Below are 17,325 nucleotides of genomic sequence, written 5' to 3' on the forward strand. Positions count from 1 at the left end.
TTTTTGGACTTGTAATGTGTTACATGTCTGCAAAATACTCACCTCTGATGTGCTTATTTGTCCGCATCACATGTTTATTAGATGTTAGTGGGTAGACCAATAAGAAATCATTTTACTGTCTGTTATGTGGGTGTACAAGTTCTGCTCCTGCTGGTCGACATGTTGCGATGTTACGTAGGTGTACAAGTTCTGCTCCTGCTGATCGACATGTTGCGATGATACGTGGGTGTACAAGTTCTGCTCCTTCTGGTCGACATGTTGCGATGATACGTGGGTGTACCAGTTCAGCTCCTGCTGGTCCACATGTTGCGATGATACGTGGGTGTACCAGTTCAGCTCCTGCTGGTCCACATGTTGCGATGTTACGTGGGTGTACAAGTTCTGTTCCTGCTGGTCGACATGTTGCGATGATACGTGGGTGTACCAGTTCAGCTCCTGCTGGTCCACATGTTGCGATGTTATGTGGGTTTACAAGTTCTGCTCCTGCTGGTCCACATGTTGCGATGTTACATGGGTGTACAAGGTCTGCACCTGCTGGTCCACATGTTGCGATGTTACATGGGTGTACAAAGTCTGCTCCTGCTGGTCCACATGTTGCGATGTTACGTTGTTGTACAAGGTCTGCTCCTGCTGGTCCACATGTTGCGATGTTACGTTGTTGTACAAGGTCTGCTCCTGCTGGTCCACATGTTACGATCTTAATCTAAGTATCCATCGTCTTCCTGATTATGAGCTCACTCAAACACTGTTCCCTATTCTGATTAGTGCTTCACACAGTGAATTCCAGCCTCTACATACATGGACTGGATATTACATCGATGTAAAGTATCAACCTCCGCTGTGTGTTTCCATCATCACTGTATATTACATTACTGTTTAGATACCCACCTCTATGGTGCGTATCCGTCTACAAACTGAATATTACATCTCTGTCAAGCAGCCCCCTGAACTGCGCCTTACATCACTGTGAAATACCACGAGTTTGTCCATTCCCAAACTCGATTGTCAAATATTGTTCATCATTTTATCTTTATATCTAAACATGTTGTATGTTACATAACTGAACATTGGTATGAGTTGTGTGTTCATCCTCCACATACTAAAAAAATCTGTTGCATCCCTCTAGACACTTTAAGTTACAAACTTGAAAAAAGCCTCACCAACGTGTCTGTCTGTATGTCCACTGGTTATTAGAAAACTCCAGACTGGTAGGCTACCATTGTGAGAATATTCAGTCACACATTCACATTATAAGACTGTAAAAAAATATATTGAGCGGTACAATTTACAATAATTGGCTGTAAATTATTATCATCTTTTTAAGTGTATTGTTCAACAAACCAATCCGAATCCTAGCAGCAGCACCAAAGACACAACTCACATAACATATACAGTTGTAAGGCATCCTTCTAGGTACAGTTTATATTTTTGGTTTTAGATACTTCCATAGAAAATAAATCAGTTCTCTTATTCACTAGTTTATCCCCATCACTTGCTCCTTCAAAAATCTATTCCTCTTTACAAGGATAGCGCTTGGCATGACGTTTTTATACAACAATATATTACTTTTAAATGTAGATGCAAAACAGCTGTATGAACTTGTCCATACCTCTTCCCTTTGGCGTAAGTGCTTGTTTAGGCAGCGCGGGTGGGATTCTGGTCACATCTCTGCCCTCTTGGGTCTCAACTGATGATCGTCTGTCAGAGAAAGAGGCTTCTGCCGTGAGGAAACACAAAATACCTCAATTTACTATTCTGCCGGGAAGAGCGAGTGAAGGATTGTGAAGAAAGAGACGGTAGCGAAGATTTGTTGGATCAAGCATTTCCACCCATTGCTTTGTTGTTGCTCTTTCCGCCAGATTTTCTAGACAGGTAGCCAAGGCATAGATCCAAGCAGGCTGTGCCTAACAATTTAGCTGCACCTCATTCATGAGGCCCTATAATTCAGGAACCCACTGTGTTTGCTTGAAGCCCTCCTCACAATGAGTTGTAACCTAGCCAATCAGCATGTACTGCTTTTATTGGGGTGTGGTCAAGACTGATTGGAATATGATTGGTTCCCTTCCGTAATGTAATAGATGGGCTAAAAACAATAATTTGGAACATTGCATGGAGGAATTACCAATAGTTAAGAAATGTTAGCTCTGACATTTGCATCACCTTTTTTGCAAAGTGAAAATATACCTACTTTTAATGGAAGAAGTGCACCTTGAAGGACAACTACACACGGGAACAAAATTGGTCTTACATACACTGTGTGACCGGGTCCTCCGTGCTACTTACTTACAGCATATGGCCCACATGGACCGTCTTAGATCGGGTGCTGGAAGCCAGTCGGACCCGCCGCCTCTGTCTCGCCCACAGTCAGATAAGATGCCCGGCGAGTCATCTACAGACTCTAGGTCAAACAAACTGCATGCTGTACTGGCCGCAGTGGAAAAGCTGAGTACTGCAGTAGAGCAGACATTGACCTTGCTCGAATGTAAAATTGATAAAGTGGCATAAGATTTTAATCTCTTACATGCAGATCACAAGAAATTTACAGAACATGCACACTCAAGACAACAGTCGCAGAACTCTCCCCATAGGCGCTGAACACTGAAAAGCGATTCAGAGACCTTGCAGCACAAGTGACGTACCTTGAAAACCGAGCTGAAGACTCGGAATGCAGCTCAAGGTGAAATAACGTACGCATCATAGTTCTGCCAGAGGACGAGGAGGGAGGGGACAAAACCACTTATACGGAGGACTGGATCCAGAACTTGTTATCTGAGGGATCGCTGTCACAACACTTTGTCGTAGAGAATGCTCACACGGTACTGAGCAAGCCCCCACACCCCACCCATCCCCTACCAGGAATGGGCCAACAACCATTTTTGTTTTGTGTACTGAACTACAAGGAAAGGGACACGATCATGCAGGAGACCAGGAAAATGCAGAAGATATAAGTTGCGAAAAGTACAGTAATGTTCTTTCCGGATTACACTGCAGCAGTCCAGAAACAAAGGTACCCCTTTCTAGAGATGAAACGTAGACTCTGTCACCTGGACCTCAAGTATTCTCAGCTATTCCCTGCCTGCTTATGAATAATTGTTAAAGGCAAATCTCACTCTTTAATACGCCCACTGCGGCATGGGAGTGGCTGGACACCTTGAATCCCACTATAAACACTCTTCCTAGCGCGAAAGCAGTGAATTTGCATCAAAATGAGAAGTCAAGACAACCCAGATGAGAAAAAAGCCCAGAAAACAAACTTTGTCACATAATCTTGGCCCTAAGCTGGAGCCCAGAGGAGAAAAGAGGCGCAGAAAACAAACTTTGTCACAGAATCCTGGCCCTAACCCGGAGCAGATGAGGATGGACCAGTGCAACGCACTCCAAGCGGCAGCAGAAATCTCACAGGACGACTCACTCTCAAAGACCAGCCTACCAGACAGAATCAGCAATGTGGAGTCCACAGATGAAACCCTGAAATCACAGAATTCAGAGACTCTACCGGAGATCACATCTCAGACAGCGGCCGATATAATATAGCCCACCAAATATTGTTTGATGGACTCAGGCGGATATGCTTCAGCGACGAATATGCAAGTAGGGGGGGCACATATTTTGTTGTTGCACATGTTCATCTCACAGCTGTGGTATTTATTATACTTAGGGCTCCCGGTTTTATGTTAAAATTTTTTTTTTAGCATTTCCGTCTGTATTTATCCATATTTAATTTGTGCTCACTTTATCTGTATTTATCCATTTTATTTTGTGTTTTGTGGATAAATGAAGTGGTAAAACTGTACATTTCCATATTTATTTAACTGATAGACGGGCACACATACTTTAATGTCTGTCTGTTTTAGCTATTTCAGCTGCCACATATTATATAACAAAACATCCACTGGTAAATATTAGCATTATACCACAAATGTATGTTGACACATGGCATTATTTAATGAAATAGCATTTTTTTTAGTTCCTGTGCTGTCCATATGCTCAGCTGTTGGTATATAGTTCATGAAAGGCAGCACAGAGTGACTTAAAAGAAGCCCAATCCAATTTTAAAAATAAATACAAACAGAAAGCACATTGTTTTCTGTCTGTATGTATCTGTAAAAATCTGTGAAAACGGAAAACCGGGAGCCTTAATTATATTCTACGTGGTTGTAGTTAATGTATACATTTTCAGCACAATTAAGGACTGTTACTTTGTAGTCATATGACTCACCAGAGCCACAATACCTTGGAAGAACCCACACAATATTACTAGCATGGTGCAATAGCCACAACACCAATCCCTATATGGCGCTTACAAACTGAAACATTAGAGGACAGACCATTCCGGGAATCCTTGGGAGAAGCTGTGACAAACTACTTTGCTGAAAATGTTGACTTTGTGTCACCAGCTTTAATAGAATGGGATGCCTTTAAAACAGTAATTAGGGGTCACTGCCCAGGTACACAGGCCTGCATGCGAAGGACACTCGATACGGGACTCATCAAGTTAGAAAATAGTTTAGCACGCCTCGAAAAACGAACTGTCACTGACTCACGGTCTGGTGCGAAGCTGCATGATGCCAGGGCGGAACATGCTCACCTACTGGAAAGGCTTTGTTGTCTTAACTACACAGCACTCTCAGCATGTATTCACAACACCAGGGATAAGGCTGGCAGCCTACTTGCATGGCTCATCAAACAGGAGGATGCAAGGCCTTCTATCACATCTATTCACTCCTCACAAGGCACACTACATTATGCACAAGACATACATCGGGAATTCACATCTCACTACGCCACATTATACAAATCCACAGCCCATATAATGGCAGAGTAGATCCACCAATACCTAGCTGTCATCATCCTCCCCAAAATGACCCCAAAGCAGAGACTAGAGTTGGACGCCACAATAAACATTAGGGCAATTTGAGACTAAATTGGGCTAAGTCGTGCCTCTACCCCTTCAGCAGTGAAACCCAGAGCGTCTCATAAATAATTCACTTCTTAATTGGCAACCTTCAAATAACTGGGCATTTTTATTTTCTGCAGTCCCGCTGACGTATTGGAGGGCAATTTGAGCCGAGCCATATCTTCCATCAGGCCACAAATAACATTTTGGAAAACATTACCACTAAATGTGATGGGCAAGGTTGCCCTGACCAAGATGATAATATTACCTAGGCTCCTATATTATTTCTCCAATCTCCCCGTCTAGGTCCCAACCAAAACGTTTCGTGAACTGGAGCAGATGATTAGGGGTTTTATCTAGAGTTCCAGCCGCCACAGAATAGCGCTCTGGAAATTATATGGAGCTCCAAACAAGGGTGGTCTACAAAACATGTACTCCCAATAGTGCATTTTCACACTGGCATACCGCCGGGATACACATGCTTGGTGACCTTAACGTGGAGGGTACTCTGATACCTTTCGATAATCTATCTTGCGAGTATGACCTGCCGACAGGTCAATTCCTACTACACAATTCAATCATTCGATCACTTACAACGGCATGGGGGACATGAATACTGAACCAGAAATGCACCTGTTTATTCAGTATTTGCATGTAATAGGCAATGAAAGTCGTATAATACGTTGACTGACCGAGGCTTTATTAACACACACTCTACAGCCTCTGACTTCCCTCCGCACCCAGTGGGAGGAGGATAGGGGACTCCATGGACTGATGACGAATGGGATACGATCCTGGCTAGTCCTACAAAGATACCAAAGAACGCCAAATTCTGAGTTATTCAGACCTACATCATACATAGGGGCATTCCTATTCCCAGACAAAATAAACAACTACTTTCAACTAACTAACTCTGCTTGCCCGAGATGTATGCAAATAGGTGCCACCTTACTACACAAGCTATGGTCCTGCCACACATTACAACTATAGGGGCAAGAAGTTACGGCAGCACTGGCAACATACACCGATAGACTCCAAATGCAGGCATTGGAAGAATGCATGCTGGGCCTATTTTCTAGGTCCAAGAAGCACACAGTCACTTCAAGATTTAAAGACGCAGGTCATATTGTAGCTAAAAGACTAATTTCCAAGCAATGGAAAAACAAACACGCCCCTGCCCTCACCAACTGGAAAAACTCACTAGTGGTATGGGCACAGGCAGAAAGTACGGCACTGCAAAGGGAGGAGATAGCGGGTTGGCGTAAGTACCCCATCGGGCAATGCTGGGACACAATATTGTCGGAGCTAAAACAAAAAGACCAGAATTTGATAGTAATTACTTGCTAGACGGCGATGGAATTAGAGCTGATGCAAACTCCGAAAGCGACATATGACTCAGGTACTACACACAACCATTTGGCACTGACATCACACTGGAGAACACAGTGGATACATCTAGAGACGCGGGAACGGTTTCAACTTTCTGTTTAAGCTGTATCTTGTGGAAGGGGGTTCTAGACTGGAGGATGGGTATTCTCATGGCACAACTGTTTATAATAACCTGAAATGAGTCTGATGTTGATTTGTTATAACAAGTTTATTTTTCTGTAACATACATCGCACTATTATATGTACTAAAGATCACACGGGTCCAACCTGCTGGCAATGGGCAGATCGGCTCATACTTCTATTGGGGCATGGCAATTAGTAGAAATGAGTGATACCTACGATTAGCCTCACTGATCTGAGAAATGTGACGTATGCCTGACACAACCAACAGATTCAAACTGTAATATTTTTGCAATTACATTAAGTATGTGTTGACTTTATATGCCTGATCCCATTGTATTTCTTATACCATTTACCATGTGAAATCTGTATCAATAATATAAAAACTGCAAATAAAAAAGCAAATTAAAAAAAACTTTAAAAGAAAAAAGTACTTGATATCCACCCTATGGATGGGCTCAAAGGGTTGCCTCATCAACTGCGACAGGACTATATTTAAGTGCCACTCCGGAGGAAAAGTACGAAACAGGCCCTTCCTGAATTGCTGTATAATTCTGGATGAGTAGATAGATGGACGTTTTGGTGAGCGCCTGTATCTAAATATAGCTGCGAGATGAACTTTAACTGACGAATATACCAGGCCTGATTTCGCCAGGGAAAGTAGGTACAGAAGGATTTGTTCAGAGAGGTATGAATGCAATTCGTTTTAACGGCACCAGAGACAGAATCACTTCCATTTCAGTCTGTATGTCTTGTTGGTGCTTCCTGCACGAGACCTTGTAATAATATCTTTACACTCCTGAGTAATATTAAAATCCTTAAGCTCATAGAATTCAGGAGCCACACATGCAATCTGAGAGATGCTGGCTCCGGGCGAGACATCTGACCCTGGTTCCTGGTTAGAAGGGTTGACATTAGTAGAAAACGGATGGGCTGGGTTTCTGAGACAAGGAGTACCTCTGAGAATCAATTCTGCATGGGCCATCTGGGGGCTATTAGAAGTAGGTGGCAGCGTTCCACTTTCATTTTTGTTAGGACCTTGGGAATCAATGGGATGGGGGAAAGGCGTAAGCTTATATTCCGGACAACTGCATTGAAAGGGCATTCACCAGAAAGTTTGGGAGAGGAGAGGGAATCTGCTTGTGAAGAAGTGGCATTTCACATTGGTGTTGGTCACAAACAGGTCCAGCGCCGGCTTACCCCATTGTGAAAAGATCCTGTCCAATTGGTCTTGGTCCAGCTCCCACTCGTGGCAGCTGTCTTTTGTCCCGCAGAGGTCGCCTGCCGGAGTATTCCAAAATCCTGGGACACGCTCCCCTTTTAGAGCTATTCTGTGATCTTTTAACCAACTCCAATGCCTCTTGAAAAAGAGTAAGAGGTTTGATTCCTTCCTGTTGGTTGATATAGAACATGCTTGTGGTGTTGCCCGTATGGACCAACACCGATGGCGAGCCGAACTCAGGCCACAGGGATGTTTTGTTCAACCTGGACACCTGTTGTGGCGGTGTCAACGGTATTGTAGTCTGAACTATATCCGATGCTGTCGTCGACAGGAGCAGCGTAGACGGATCCATCGCCTAAAGGACCGTCATCAGAGAAGACGTCTTCGTCGACTGTACAGCCGTTGTCGACGATGTGAGTGCTGTTGACAGTTGTGCAGTACTCGATGGTGGTGCTGCCGTTGCTGCGATCTTTGTCGACGGTAATAAAATCGATGATGATATTGGTGCATTGATGGCCTCCGTAGATGATGGTGGCGCTGTTGATGGTCTAGACGATCAGAGGGTGGTCGTCATCGTCGATGTTAAAATCGTTGATGGTGATACTGACGCCGAGAGGGATTTGTCACTGGATTTATGCCGAAAAGAACCTGAAGAGGTGGCAGACTCCAGTTTAACCTTAGAGGCTCCATAATTCGATGACAAGGCTGGCTCTGAGGAGACTTTGGAATTTTTCTCCTTTTTAAGAGAATCTTTAGTCTGATGGAAGGTCTTAATTTATTTTTTGCCCTCCTCAGACTTACCCTCAGGTGACCTGGGTTTCTTATGAGATTTAGACGAAGTGTCGCTTTCCTCATGAGAAGATGTCCACTGCGTCTTCTTCAGCCACAACAACAGTCAACCTTCTCGGTCTCTCCGCGTTTTGGATGACAAAGTGTGGCAGATTTTGCACTGTGTTGCCTCATGATGACGATAGAGGCAATAAATGCAATCCTTGTGAGGATCATCAATGTGAACCCTCTTTTTCCATAGGACTTGCAAGGGCGAAAACGTCCATTCTTGTCAGAAATGCTGAATATCCAGTAGGAAATAAGAATAATCTGTGAGTAAGATGAAAGCACTGAGCAGAGCTCAGAGAGACTCCCTTCACACATGACGTGCAGTGAAAATCTGAGGGATCAGCTCTCTTGGAACGTTTTACAGGGTACTAGCTAATGATTGGTTGTATCTAAAGTTTGATCCTTTTTAGGTTTCACCTGGCGTTTACTGCGCAAGCAGTATCGCGCAGGCGAAAACTTTTGTTTACAAGTATGGAGCTTTCTCCCGCCTCTGTCTTCCATTGGCTAGCTCAATAAATGGAGGCTAGCCATTGGAAGACAGATCTGTCCGTCATTGCCGGAGCAGATTTGTGGGCGTTCCCGCGATTTTTACTCATCCCACCCCTTTTTGTACGTCATGCAGCGGTGGGCGTTTTTTTTTTTTTTTTTCGTGATGTCTTGGCTATTTTGGACGTGGGTTTTGCAGGGGTGGGTTGCGAACGAAACAATGAGTAACACATTCCAGTGTCGCCTATATAATAATTTTGTTTGTCTACAGACTACAGTTACACCCCAGCCTCCTTCTTGAGGCCTTTATATTCACTCGCTGGCTCCCTGTCCTAGTTGCTGCATCAGTGCCACTGTGAAAAGGTCACCATTTAAAACGGCTCCGTCGCGCACCGCGCATCAAGGTGCGGCGCCCGCTTCTGTTTTCCAAGCCTCGGTGCCAGATCTAAGCCTGAGGTACTCGCAGCTTTGCGCTCTTTTGTCCCTTGCAGATGTTCGTATTTACCTTTTGTAATAAAAAAAAAAACCAAAAAAACGAGCCTTACTACTTTATTGGGATTTTGTCCGCGTTTGTTTCAATTTACCCCGGATGCAAAAAATTGCGTTTCTAATTAAACACCAGAGGTGTACGTGACAGGCAGCTCAACATATTGCAACAGCTTGGGTGTGTTGTGTGGCAGAAGTCCCGCGGCCACGCGCTTCCACCACCCGCAAAGTGATGCTGGCCGCAATGAATCACTGAATTACAGTTCCTTACTTCAGCAATGAAAATGGATTTTTCAAACTGTTGTGTTAGAAAGACAGAGGCAGACACTTCTCCTTTGTGCGTTCACATCGATTTCCCCCCTCGCGAGCCGTACAGTGTGACTGACTGACCGTAAGGCTCTGAAGGATTCTTGTTAGCGAATATTTCCGCTTTTCATCAAGAATAGGCAGACTTTGCAGAGATAAATAAGGCGCCGCCTAATACTGCTTACTACCACACGCAGGTGTTGTCGGGGCAATGAGTTATACACATCAACATTTTTGCCGGAGTAAAAATGCAGGCCGGTTATGCCCGCAAATTCCACGCACTTTTATCTACATCATGGATAGTTTATGCAGACATAGGTCAGAAATGTCTATGAATTAACAAAGAGTTATTGCGTCACTGTGTGACTATGTTTTAGGCTTTCATCCTTCCCACTATACCGTTCACCGTTTATATATCGTTTTGTTAATTTTAACTAAACAACCAAAACAGCTCCTGACTTCTATGTTCCTTTGCACAAAGATTCGAACCAAAACGATACAGCTGCCGAGTAATTAGAAAACACTGGAATTGTGTGGCGATGCATAGGTGTAAAATACACATGCAATTTACACTGAGCCCAAACCTGGCATTAGGGAGTCTGCAGACTAAAGTACTGCAGTTTCAAGAGATGGTGGTGTATCATCTGACATGAGCACCAACTACATTATACAAGTACATTAGGTAATGTTATTCTTTCTGTGCTGTGGCATTTCTGAAGTAGCGTCCAAACCTGGGCCTGTGGTGTTCCTGGATCCAAAGCACAGTGGTATGCAGTAGTGTACGAGGTTGTTATTCCTCCACTATAGTTGTACGCCGTCTTCTTCCCAGTTCAGTGGTATTTGTCCCTCGCAGTTACAATTGCAGCCTCTCTCGTGTAGTCAGGACATAATGTTTCTACTTCTGAGGTTTCATTTAGCTATTTAAGGTATTCTGGGAGTTGGTTGTTTGAGTGGCAGGCCGGATACCAATGGTTTGTTCAGAATAGCCAAGCACTGGAAACATGGGTGTGCTTGCTTCCCTGCCCCCTGGCTGTGCTTGCTTCCCTGCCCCCTGGCTGTGCTTGCTTACCTGCCCCCTGGCTGTGCTTGCTTCCCTGCCCCCTGGCTGTGCTTGCTTCCCTGCCCCCTGGCTGTGCTTGCTTCCCCGCTCCCTGGCTGTGCTTGCTCCCCCGCCCCCTGGTTCCCCTTCCCCTGGCTGTGCTTGCTCCCCTTCCCCTGGCTGTGCTTGCTTCCCTGCCCCCTCGCTGTGCTTGCTTCCCTGACCCCTCACTGTGCTTGCTTCCCTGCCCCCTCGCTGTGCTTCCTTCCCTGCCCCCTCGCTGTGCTTGCTTCCCTGCCCCTTCGCTGTGCTTGCTTCCCTGCCCCCTCGCTGTGCTTGCTTCCCTGCCCCCTCGCTGTGCTTGCTTCCCTGCCCCCTCGCTGTGCTTGCTTCCCTGCCCCCTCGCTGTGCTTGCTCTCCTGAGTGTGTGTGTGGCTCTGGGTGGGTGTGTGTGGCTCTGGGTGGGTGTGTGTGGCTCTGTGTGGGTGTGTGTGTGGCTCTGTGTGTGTGTGTGTGTGTGGCTGTGTGTGTGTGTGTGTGTGTGTGGCTCTGGGTGTGTGTGTGGCTCTGGGTGTGTGTGTGGCTCTGGGTGTGTGTGTGTGTGTGGCTCTGGGTGTGTGTGTGTGGGGGGGGCTCTGGGTGTGTGTGTGTGTGTGGCTCTGGGTGTGTGTGTGTGTGTGGCTCTGGGTGTGTGTGTGTGTGGCTGGCTCTGGGTGTGTGTGGCTGGCTCTGGGTGTGTGTGTGCGGCTCTGGGTGTGTGGCTCTGGGGGTGTGTGTGTGTGTGGTACTAATTGCTGTCTGCTGAGCTCGTCCGTAGGGTACAATAGGTCTCACATTTGCGAGAGATTAAGCTAATGGCAATGTAAATGACAATGCCATTTATTTATCTGTTTTCAAAACCAACACATAAATACAAATTTTGTCATTTACAATGCCAATAGCTCTAACTTTTCCAAAGGCAAAACCATTGCATTGTAAATGCTTTTTTAAGAAGGAGGTAGATAGGCAGTTAAATACATCATTTTCACCATGATAGCTTATGGATTTTCTTTTTACTACTGCTTCGTTTATATTACCATTAGACTCCCACTTCAACGACAGGGAATGATTCAAGCATGTGAATCTATGAACGATACCCCAATAGCGGATAAGTAACTATGTTCTTTGAAGATACGAGTGAAACTAGACCTTCTCAAAGTGAACCGTTTAGTAGAATTATATTATCACTTTACCGAGACAGTGCATCAATTTGACACCATTTCTCAGAGACATGAAGGCTGAAATTGTTCCATCTATAAGGTGAAGAGTGATTAACTTCATGTGAATTTAAAATAAAGAATGAAAGTATACCACTTACTAACTAAAGGGAGTGTAATTATACCATATATGCAGGTAAAAGTTTAGAAAGGTGGTAATACTGGGGAGAGAACAGGATTAAGTAGATAATACCATGCTCTGTAGGAGTCTGAGATTAATTGACACCATGTCCCTTAAAGAATACTTTGTTTACATTATACCATTTCTTCAAGGAAGGAGCTTGAGATTACAAAAAGTGTGTGGGAATTAGCTGGTTGGAGTCATCCTATCTTATCATAAATGGGCATGATATTCAAAAAGAATTTCTGCACTCTCAGGATTTTGATCTTGAATGAGTGCAGAGTTCCACGTTTTTGGAATTTACATCAGTTTTCCAGGTAACACTAGTAAACCCATGGCAACGTCATTTTTCAAAACATACTATTTTAAAATGTTGTGAATTCAATTTTTGCATTTGACAACATACACCCATTTAATTTTGCATTCATATGAAAGGGCAACTGCACTTACTAATGTTCTGTAACATGTTTCCTCTTCCTATACACACACATATTTTTGGGAGGTTGTTACCTTTGCCTTCCAACCTGGAAGGAGATTGCTTCTACCTTTTCCAGCAAGTGGACGGGTAAGAGACAAGTTTGAAAAGCCCCAAAAATATGCAAACTTTTGATTGTTCACAAAATGGCACTGAATTCCCACCATTGCTCGTAAATTTATTCCCACAATTAACTTTGTCCATGTAAATCCATTTCATGAGGGCAAAATCAACTTTTGAAAATAGCAAATACGAATTAATTTAGACCAATTTAAAAAAAAAACTTGCTTATGCCTCTAAGTCAAACCTACATACACACATACTTCTTAGAATCTGGTCCCAGCGGTTTTGTTCCAGTACATAGTGTAAAATGTATGTAATCTCAGCCCCAAATGTATTATATTAAGTTTATATTTATGCATAGCAGCACCATCTTGTAACAGTGTGTCCAATTTGTGTTAAAAACCTAATCATAAATGGCAATGTGCTGCAAATGCACATACTTAAAAAGAATATATTAATTCATTACTGCCACCCACTAGTATCCAGGGATTTTTTAGACTGCGGAGGAACATGCTAGAAACATGTCTCCCTGCCTTCCCTTGCTCCCTCTCCTAAACCCTCTGAACTTACTACCAGGACACTCAAGTTTTAACCAATGCAAATTTAATGGAGATATTAGGAATGTGGGGCATGTGATTTTTTTGTAATACAGCGATTGTTTCTTATTGCATATTTAAAATTTTGTTTATATTTGCAGTCAAATTGTAAAACAAAATACAGAAGTCAGACAAAGCATACTTTACTATAAATGACACAAAGGAAAGAATTTCATTATTTATAACAGAAATTGTTCAGAGCCTGAGTGGCTGGCAACATTACCACAGGCTGGTGCTGACCTAATGTATATTTGAATGTAATTGTTCATTGAAAAGTCTAAAATACTACATGCCCCTTCCAGGCTGCTTCGCTGTACCAAAATCAAATCTGAAAATAAAAAGATGACATTTCACTCATTGTTATTGTGCTATGGCCTTCATCAGGATAGTTTACTACTTTTCTTCTGTAATGTCACTTCCAGATCTTCTTTCGACTACCGAGAACCGGAGGGAATATTAATCCTAAAAATGGGAATCATTTAGTGCAATCAATATTTATTATCTGAAGGGAAAAGTCACCAGAGCTAAACAAAAGGATTTCATCTAATTCAAATGTAAGTTTATGGGCTTGTACCAAACAATAAGTTGCCTGTTAACATTAATAAGTTGTTTCAAACATAATAGTAGATAATTATTTCCAACATGCCAGTTTCTATAGCCTCCCAAATAATCACAAAAAATGGTCAAAATTGAAGTATCATATGCCCTTTTCAGTTATAAATCTTTGTTTTTGGCCCTTCCAAAACACTTCGATTTTCCCTACGTATAGAAACAAAACGAATTTAGAATTCTTCTCTTCCTAGATTAGAATCATACTCCGTCCACATCTTTTTAAAGATGCAAGAGACATAAATCTGCAACAGCAGGAGACACTTGTAGTGAGTCTTATACACCGAAACAGAGAATACAGAGATGGTTGATACACTAGGATATGATACAATGCCAATAGGACATCAAGTGTACTGACCCTAAGATTGGCCATTCATGAACACTCGTACAGAGAATAGGGCAAAATCGTGGACCAGGAATATACTGCGAGATGGAGAATACACAAACACTAGGAAAGGGAAACACAAACAGCAGTTGTACAATAGACACTGACCCACATACTAGGACAGACAGTCACTAATACATACAGTAGGACAGGCGAACACTAACACCAAGACATAAAATACACCAATACTAGGAGCAGGTTACACATCTTTAGTGGAATATTTAGAAGACAACATTCACATATTGAGGAATAGATTCACTGACACACACCAGGACAGTGGAACAGTGAATGCACAGACAAGTGTACAAAAAATATACTAGCAATGAGACAGTGAGTAGACTAGCCCTGGGATTGAGAGGGATGATCACAAATTGGGGCATAGAGAGATACTGACTCATACACTGGGACAAAGAGTGACTTGGAGAGAAGCTACAGATCATGGGACAGAAATAACAGGCACGAGAAGAGTTAACAATACCACCTGATTTCACTCAACAAAGTGTAGTGGAACATAGTAAAACTGCACTTCGAATGGGGAATCCCTAGCCAATGTGCACACTTACCTTGCAGGGGTACCCTATTGCTGAGATATCAAGAGAGGTTCTTAGCCATAGAGGAATGTTAGCTGGATGGCATTGTGACTGTTGGGCATGGTGATTGTGGTGACGTACCATGCACAATTATAGAGAAGAAGTAGAATTCCATGCCCTTACCTGCTGGCATGGGTGGTGATACAGGTGTGGGTGGTAACTTGGTCTGCGTTCTGGGCAAAGTCCAAGGACCGACTGATGGTTTCTTTAACACTGTGGTCAAACAAAGAGAGGAAATATGTTAATGCCACTTGTGCTCTGCTATCATTTTTAAGTCTGCATGTATGAGCTTTGAGTGTGGTTTGACAAATATAAGTATATATGCAAGCCGGTTCCACACCTTGTTGTACAACTGCTAGGCCAATTTAAACCTGTTTATAAAACTGCATGGCTGCACTGTCATGTGTGAAAATCTGCATGACTGCTTTGCGTGTATGTACTAGGGCAAGCTGGGTCCAGATATGCATTAGCAACACAATGCCAGCCTCAAATGTGCATGTACAATTCCAAGCCAGCACCACTTATAAAACAAGTCAACCACACACAGCTCTGTACAACTGCATGTCAACTCCACACCTGTAGGTAAATCTCCATGGCTGCTTTGCACCTCTAAATAACATTGCATGCTGGCTTCATGTCTGCATGTACAGTTGAAGTGAAATGTATGTACAATGGAATGCTAGCCCCACGCTTAATGTAAAACAGTCTCTAAAACTGCATGGACGAATGACGATCAACAAGCCAGATGCACTCTTGGATACGCAAGTGCACTCAAAACCTAGACCTGCATGAAAAACTGCACCCCCGGCTCTGCGTCTGTATGTAAAGCTGTGTGGCTTCTCCCCACCTGTGTGTAAACATGCATGCTGGCTCCACAGGTGTATGCACAACTGCAAGCTTGGCTCATGTCTCTATGTTCTGCTCGACACCTGTAACTACCAGTAGAACTGCAACCTGGACCCACATCTGCAGGTAGAACTGCAGGCCATATGCACACGTAAGTGCAAGACTACTTCACACCTCTGCTACACCATGTGGGCACCTGACCCCCTATTTCAAGGTCTAAAGTATGCCCTCCTCTCTTCTTCAAACCATACCCAGACTAACTTTAATCCTCAGATTCCAAATCATGCCCACATTGACACTTATGTGCAGGGTTCAACCAAGACCAGTCTGACCCCCAAATGCAGGAGCAAAAAGGGAAATACAACCCTCGGCTAAACATTGCCTTCATGAGGAAACAGAGCTCCTTAAATCAGCATGTCTAGAAATTAATCAGTCATGTGGTTAGCTCTTACAAAAGGAAGTGATTGCTGACCCCCAAGTGGTCTCACTTCCTGTCTGAGTATCATGTGAAGGCTCTGGCAAGGTTAAGTTCCTGTCTTGTCTCAACCATGACTTACAAAAGCACATATTTCCATGGCAGCTCTGTGAGTGCCAAATACGTCTTTTGATTTAGTCTGCTGTCTAATACACTGTCTTGAACTCTTGGTAGTCTAGAGTACCCCCGTGTAAGGAGGCCTGGCAGTCAGGTCACAAATAAAGAATAGTAAGGGTGCCATCCCTTCTGGCAAGGTTCCCTTTGTGAGTGTGGCTGTCTCTCGAAGTATCCTTAAACAACAAGAGAGGGTTTTTTGTAGTATAAGAAGGAGCACTCTTAGTCCCCCTACGAAATACAATCAAGACAACAAAAGAATGCACTTTTCTTTGCAAGAGGAGCAAGTGGGAAGAATCACAGTAGATTCTTCAGAAAGCCCTCACTCACCAACCTAGTTGGTGACATGCTTCAGAACCGGGCCCTACTAGGAAGGACTAATACAACCCCCCCCCCCCCCTGCCCCCCGCCCCCCGGTGTGCTTGAAAGCCAGAATTACTGCGGATCTGGTTATTTTTTGTGTGAGTGAAATGAATTAAAAGTGACCAGGTTGTGTCCCAAAATTTTTTTATTTGTTGGCCAACCCAGCACGATTAAAAGATGGAGCGGGCAGTAGGAAAGCTGGATAGATAGTTCAGTTATGCCTCGCTATGTGCGGTCAACATGTTTCTGCCTATCTGGATGCAAGTTGCTAGGCATTCATCAGGACCAGTGTGAAGACCCCGGCGGTGTGAGCGCGCTAAGGCTCACCCTAACCTGGTGGTCAAAGTGTGAAAAAAACAGGAAAAAATTAAATAGTTAAAACCTGCTGTGGGAAGGGTACCTGGATGTGTTCGGAACCCAGCAGTTACCTGAAAGAAAAGCAGACACAAACACAGATATATAGGCAAAAGCAATCATTTTTACACTGTGTCAAAAGCGTCTGCTTATTTCAGAATGTTCAAACAGATGTGCTCCTCTCAAATAGTGTACTGTAAAGAAATCTCACGGAACTATGGTGCAGTATCGAGAGATATGGGAGTGCATCTACATTTCACATTTAGCGTGAGTGGTTGTGAAAAAAGACCACTCTA

At 43.6% G+C, this 17,325-nt stretch overlaps 1 protein-coding gene across 2 annotated transcripts in view; it reads right to left on the reverse strand.

Annotated features, from left to right (window-relative positions):
* The window catches only part of STAP2 (signal transducing adaptor family member 2), a 338,860-nt gene that overhangs the window by 72,016 nt on the left and 249,519 nt on the right, over nucleotides 1-17,325 (reverse strand). For both annotated transcript variants that reach the window (XM_078670196.1, XM_078670195.1), the window contains exons 11-12: nucleotides 15,001-15,090; nucleotides 1,610-1,717 (exon numbers count right to left, since the gene is read on the reverse strand). In XM_078670196.1, the coding sequence (XP_078526322.1) occupies nucleotides 1,610-1,717; nucleotides 15,001-15,090 (198 nt within the window). The remainder of the gene's footprint in view (nucleotides 1-1,609; nucleotides 1,718-15,000; nucleotides 15,091-17,325) is intronic.

The sequence above is a fragment of the Lissotriton helveticus genome, chromosome 12, assembly GCF_964261635.1.
Source record: "Lissotriton helveticus chromosome 12, aLisHel1.1, whole genome shotgun sequence".
Taxonomy (NCBI): domain Eukaryota; kingdom Metazoa; phylum Chordata; class Amphibia; order Caudata; family Salamandridae; genus Lissotriton; species Lissotriton helveticus.